Here is a 6,656-nt window from a genome sequence, read left to right as displayed (position 1 = left end):
CTTGAGGGAAACATAGCCATTAATAGCTGGTATTGCCTTATATTCATACTCAGTAAGGGGACTGGAGAAAGCCACAAACTGACACTCTAGTGGGCTAAAGAGCAAGCTATTATCTTTAGTTAGTTCTAGTAAAGGTCCTTCACTTATGGGGAAGTACTGAGACTCCACATCCAGGGGACCAGAGAAGTGTTGTTTCTAGTTAGCTTTATCTAGGTTCCTTAAGTTCTGGTGAGGCAGCCAGGACTCTGGAGCCCTGGGGGCAAACTTTGCTGTTTTTGCTTTTATTCCTTGGAAGCATAAGTGAGCTATTGGGCAGATTCGTGCTATTTTCCCTAGCATGTGAGTCTTGGGAAGGCTGGAATCTTGACAATATTTTATACCACTTTTAGCCATTTTAGAAAATTATAAAAATATTTATAGCATTAGCATCTCCAGTCAGGCTCTAATATAAGTCAACTGTGCTTGTTTTCTATTTACTATTTAATATATGATAGAAACCACATTCTTGGTCTCATATGCCATCCCAAAGTTCTTATGGATTATGTATTTCTTGGAATACCAAAAAAAGTATGCATGACTGGGAAACCCTGATTTTATCTTCCTATCTGCAGACCAAACAACAACAAAAAGAATTCTCTGCAATCTTTGATCTACTACTTGTGGTTCTGGGCAATGGAGTTCAGTTGCTTGGTGTTTTTCTGATTCTTCCCATCTTTTCCACTACACTGGAAGCAGCTTCCTGGAGGGCCAGAGCAGGCCTGGTGCCATGGGGCCCTGCTTGCTCATTAAGATATTCACTGTCAGGGGCTCCATCTAGACTCAGTGGTCAGGTCTTTCTACCAAGCCCAGCTAATTGGGCAGCGGATTCAGACAAGGAAGACTGGAAGCCTGACCCTGGCAGTAGGCCTTCTCAGAGGAGAATCCTATACTCCTGCTCTGTGATTTCCTGTTTTTATGTCTTACATGCCAAGATAGTTTCATATCACTTTTGCTATTGTCCAAAATGCCCATGTGAACAACTGTTATTCTTAAAGAAACAACAAACAACAAAAAACAATTTGTGCTGGTCCCAAGCAGGGCTTGTGCTCTGTCTCTGAGCTTTATTGCTCAAGGCTAGAGCGCTCTCTCTCTCTCTCTCTCTGTCTCTCTCTGTCTCTCTCTGTCTCTATCCCCCCTCTCTTGGTAAGTACTTGGAGATAAGAATCTCATGGCTTTGAACCATAATCCTCAGATCTCAACCTCCTGAGTAGCTAGGATCACAGGCATGATCCACTGGTGCATAGCAACAATTGTTATTCTTAAAATATTTTGATGCATAAGCAGAACCTCTAAATTTGTTATTCTTACCAAATTGAAACACCCATTTTTCCCCCATGTGTTTAAATTTATGTGTAAGATGCTGCTGAAGTGATTTAATGTTCTCCAAGACATTCTGTCTCATGCTTCTCTGGGGAATGTTCTTACCCAGATTGAAAGAGCAAGCTGGGAATTTGTCTAGTATGAATTTCATTTGCAGGAGACAGTACTTAACTAACCTGTGCTTTTATCTTTGGATGGTCAGAGAAGTGACCAATATGCTTTCACTTAGAAAAGACAATGATGATGATGCATTGATAGGTCAAAGATAATAGCATCAAAATATTAATAGTGGTCTCAGGAGTACTACAAGCTACCACATATGTGTACAATGTGGGTCTTATTATACTAGGTCCTTAGTAAGAGATCTCATGTAGTCCTCAGAATAATGTAATATATTATAATGACATCAGCCCCACTTTATTCATGAAGAAAGTGTGTCCCAGAGAGGCATAATAATTTGTGCAAGTTAACATAGATAATAGCAGAGCCAGGATTTGAAGTTGAACTCCCCTTGACACCCCCCCCTTAGGCCTCGTAGTTTTTATCATTATACCACACTGTTTTGCTTATTGGTGGGAGAAAGTAAAGGGGATTATCATGATGTACCTCAAATCATGTTAACCCAGCTTCCCCTGGCTTCCAGGAGCAGGAACTTCTGACCATGCCATTAAAGTCATTGCTTTCCACTGGTTCCAGACCAATTTGGACCTCTTTACCAACTTGGGGCTGAGCAGAGTGTTTATAAAGTCCTTGTCCAGCATCCTGAGTACAGGCCAGAGTTTAGGCATAAAGGAGAACCACTCCTTGGAAGGTACTGACGCTCCTACAGTTAACCTGGGCAGTGAAGCAGGGCAGGGCAGCAGGCTTTACACAAGTCAATCAAGGACTGCTGCATGGGTCACTGATCTCATTTACGCTACCTCTTCACGCCTTCACTCAGACCATTTAAAGAGCAGCATGGAAAAGGGAGAAATAGAATTGTATTAAAGAACACATTTCAAATGCCTTCTTGTCTGAATCCTATGCACCTCAGCCCTTAGGTAATGCCCAGTGTATGTGCAAGGAAACCATCCGTGTTTTGGATATCTGAAGTTTCCTAAAACTTTGTGGGCATCTTCTTTGCTGAGCAAACTTTTTGTTTAGACTCTCAAACTTTTAGGTATTGAGCTCTTAATTAGTTTTGAGTTTTCCTCTATATCTCATCTAACTTTACCTCTTCTATTTAGGCTTGTTAACAATCATAATAGGAGTTGACTTGAAAATTCAAAATGCAAATTCAAAATGTACTTAACTTTTTGGCTTTCTTGGGCACAGCAGAACTTTATACTCTGGAGGAAAAAAAGAATGACTGACAGAGCCCCACACTTGAACACTGTCATATGGTAAAATAAACTGTAGTTGTTCCGGAATTGCTCTTTGAGCCAAACAAATGTTTCCATAGTGATTTCAAGACATCGGTTTTCAGGTATTTGTGTGTGTGTGTGTGTGTGTGTGTGTGTGTGTGTGTGTGTGTCTGTGTGTGTGTGTGTCTGTGTGTGTCTGTTTTTAAGAATCAGAGCCTACACTAATTTATAAATTTTCAAAAGATTCAGTCCAGTGAAGTTTTGTAGTCTATTTCTTGTTCCGGTTTTCTCATTCTCTAAATTTTTTCAAGTGCCTGTAGCAGCAATTAATTTGTTTTCTCACTGTATTTTGTGTGTTGTTCTTGTGTACCTCCAATAAAAGTATGAATTGTGGGGACAAGGACAGTAACTCTTGCTTTTCTATCCCTTGGAAGATGCTCAAATGCCAGATTCATGATTTAGCATTCCTAAAGCTCTAGGGTTCTTGAGTTACAGGGTCTCACTAGAAGGCTTCTTTCGTCTAATACCTACATACATATAACCTGCTGCTTCCCAATTGCTGACAGCAAGAGAAAACAAATGCAAAACATGTAGAATTGTGGACAAAGTGAGAACAGATCTGAAAGATTTCTACTTATATCTTGACTTTCTTTCCTTTGAATACTTGCTAAATTAAGAGTAGTTTAGGAGGGATGGGGAAGGAGGGTGACAGGGGCAACACTGATTATTAAGACGCATTGTACTTTTGAAGAGATTATTGAATGGGAATTCCTTCTACAACTACTTAAAGAGTGGGATCATGTGATAGTTTTCTTCTTAGTGTTCTTTTTTTAGGGCACATCCATATTTACACATTTTCACCAATAGTGTGTAAGGGCTCTTTTTTCCTGTATCCTCTCCAGAATTTTTGTTTTTCTTTCTTTCTTTCTTTCTTTCTTTCTTTCTTTCTTTCTTTCTTTCTTTCTTTCTTTTGCAAACGATAGCTATAGAATACACTGATAGAAATGCACTAGTGCATCAAAACATACATAATTTTCATTGCACTATAATATTTTAAGAATATCAATCTCAAAACATAAACCAATTGTACTACAAATTATACTTCCTTTTATATTATCTAGTGGCTACTTCTTGTTTTGCCTCTATGATAAAACATGCTATTGCTTTGTAATGATATAGCAAGTCAGAATGTTTTATTTACTATTAAGAGAGTTGGAACAGTGTCAATCAGTATTTTAGGCTGATTTTATCCTTTGATTACTTTAACTAAAATAGTTATATTTTTCTGTAGTGTATTTCTTAGATGATTGCAACTTTACTTGCTCTTAAGTAAAAATTTCAATATAGCCAGGCATGCCTATAATCTCAGATCTGAGGACTATGGTTCAAATCTAGCCCGGACAGGAAAGGCCATGAGACTCTTATCTCCAATTAACTACCAGAAAACTGGAAGTAGTGCTGTGGCTCAAAGTGGTAGAGTGTTAGCTGTGAGCAAAAAAAACTCAGGGACAGCACTTGGGCCCTGTGTTTAAGCCACACAACCACCAAAAAAAGGGGGGGGGGTAAATTAATGCATGTGTGAATTAGGAAGTCAAGGATTTCCTTACGTTGCTTAGAGCATAAAAAATTGGTTAATTCATGTAATGTTTGTTGAGCACTTGTAGGCTAAACACTGAAAAAAGTCTCTGTATTAAAGTAATAAAAACCAAATTGTCCAAATCTAGGAAGCATACAAACCTTCCAAAATATTTTAATTATTTTTTTTGCCAGCATCAGGGTTTGAATTCATGGCCTTGCTCTTGCTTGGCAGGCTCTTTACCACTTGAGCCATACCTCTAGATCAGCTTTTTGCTGGGCAATTGGGCATATAGTTTTGTGGACTTTTCTTCTTCAGGTTGGCTACAAACCTCAAGCACATGGATCTCAGACTCTAGAGTAGTTAGTATTATAGACATGAGCTACCAGTTCCAGGCGAAAAGTAAATTTTGTATATGACTTATCCATATTTTTCTTCAATATACAAGCTACTGAATCTCAATTATAAGTGGAATTTCTTTTTGCTTTGAAAACTCTCCCATTTTTTTCTTTTCAGTGTAATTTTCTCATGAACTCCAATTACCATCCCATTTCTCTCCTTGCTGTCCTTTTAGGTTTTCATGATTGATTTTCTCCTGTTAATTTGATTTCTTTCAAAAGCTGCATTTGTCTCATCTTTGCATTAAGCTCTCTATGGCTTCTTTGTTATTATCTAAATTTTATGTTTACATAATATGTCTACGTTCATGGTTTAGTCCTTCGGAATCTTCTGAGACCCTGATTCACTTGTGGGAGAGCCCGCTGTTTAGTGCTACTAAGATGTGTCCTGTTAGGCCTTCACAGGTACAGGACACACCTCAAAGGTTAGAAATCAAAGAAGGGAAATAATTGTAAGCAAATTTATAACACATAAAGATGACTAAGTCCTGGGTAGGATTCAAGTCTAAAAGGAGTTAGGCCATGCGAAAAGTGACCTCTGAAGCTGCATGGAGTACAGTTAGTGTATAAGAGAAATACAAAGCAGTGGACTTTTTACTGCTTTCATCTGTTAAAATAGTCACATCCATGGAAGTGAGTGCGTTTTCCACAGTGCATTCATTGGGTGTGTCTCTTGTCCCCTTGTGGCATCCAGGACCCTGGCTGGAAGGTTTTCCCAGTGCTGGTGGGCGCCACCGAGGGTTCTTCCTTTCCAAAGTGTGGAGCAGAGGCATGGCCTTTCTGCTCAGTTGGCATGGGCGGAGGCAAGAGCTCTTCCTTCCTCTCATTGCCGAGCAGTTTTGCTTTCTCATAGAAATCTTGGCCTTTTCTTTTTATTTCTTCTCTATATTTTTCATTCTTTAGTATTTCCTCCATAGTTTGTGGAGTCTTTCTTGTCTTTCTAATCCAAGCTTCCCATTCTGTTGGGATGGTCCCTACTTCATAGTCTACTTCATTTTTCTTTGCTGCTTCTAGAATCCTTTTCTCTCGTATAGTTTTCCCTCTCCAGTTCTTGTACTCCGGGATATAGTAGTACTTGTTCCCGAAGGGGTCGGTGCCCACATGCTCCTTCACCTCCTTGGACAGTGCTCTCCACGCGGTGCGGAGCAGACCCGGAGCCCAGCCCATGCTCCCAGCCTGACTTCCAGCTGAAGTCTCCCTGTTTTGTTTTCTTGATGATAACCATTCTGACTATGGAACCACAGTGGAGTTTTAATTTGCATCTCTTTTATGATTAAAGGTGCTGAATGTTTTTTCTATTTATTTACCATTTGTGCTTGTTTTAAGAAATATCCGTTCACATGACAGCAAACCCCATTTGTTATTAGATTGTTAGTTCTTCTTGTGTTTAAAACTTAGAGCTCTTTATATAATATAGATGTTAATCACTTGTTATTATGAATAGCTGGCAAAGATTTTCTCCTATTTTAGAGGTTGTTACATCATTCTAGTAATCATTTTCTTTGATGTGCAGAGACCATTTAATTTGATGCAATCCCATTTGTCAATTCTTGCTATTGTTTTCTGAGCTATTAGTCCTACTCAGAAACTTGTTGACTAAGTCTCTAAGTGGTTTCAAGGTTTTAGATCTTACATTATGATCTTTGATCAGTTTTGAATTGATTTTTATACAAGGTGAGAGAGAGAAATTTAGTTTTAGTCTTCTACTTGTGGTCAACTAGTGTTTCCAGCATTATTTGTTAAATAGACAGTTGTTCATCCATATGTATGTTTTTGGCAACTTTGCAAAAATTCAGGTTTGTACTGTGTTGTCTTATTTGTGATTTCTGGGTCTTCTATTCTACACCATTTGTCTTATGTATTTTAGTGTCAGTATAAAACTCTTAAAAGTAGTTTGAATTCAAGTATTGTGATACTTCGAGAATTATCTTTTCAATCAGTATTGCCTTGGCAATTTGGGGTCCTTGGTGCTTTCATATA

General features: G+C 38.6%; 1 protein-coding gene across 1 annotated transcript; it reads right to left on the bottom strand.

Moving 5' to 3' along the window:
* Positions 1 to 5,333: 5,333 nt before the first annotated feature.
* LOC125367420 (NADH dehydrogenase [ubiquinone] 1 alpha subcomplex assembly factor 2-like) lies at positions 5,334 to 5,868 on the bottom strand. Its single transcript, XM_048368085.1, has one exon. The coding sequence runs from the start codon at positions 5,841 to 5,843 to the stop codon at positions 5,334 to 5,336; it is 510 nt and encodes a 169-aa protein (XP_048224042.1). The 5' UTR covers positions 5,844 to 5,868.
* Positions 5,869 to 6,656: the final 788 nt, after the last annotated feature.

Source organism: Perognathus longimembris, chromosome 19, assembly GCF_023159225.1.
Source record: "Perognathus longimembris pacificus isolate PPM17 chromosome 19, ASM2315922v1, whole genome shotgun sequence".
NCBI classification, from domain to species: Eukaryota; Metazoa; Chordata; class Mammalia; order Rodentia; family Heteromyidae; genus Perognathus; species Perognathus longimembris.
The sequence above is the reverse complement of the archived record's forward strand: the minus strand, read 5'-3'. Positions and strand labels throughout refer to the sequence as shown.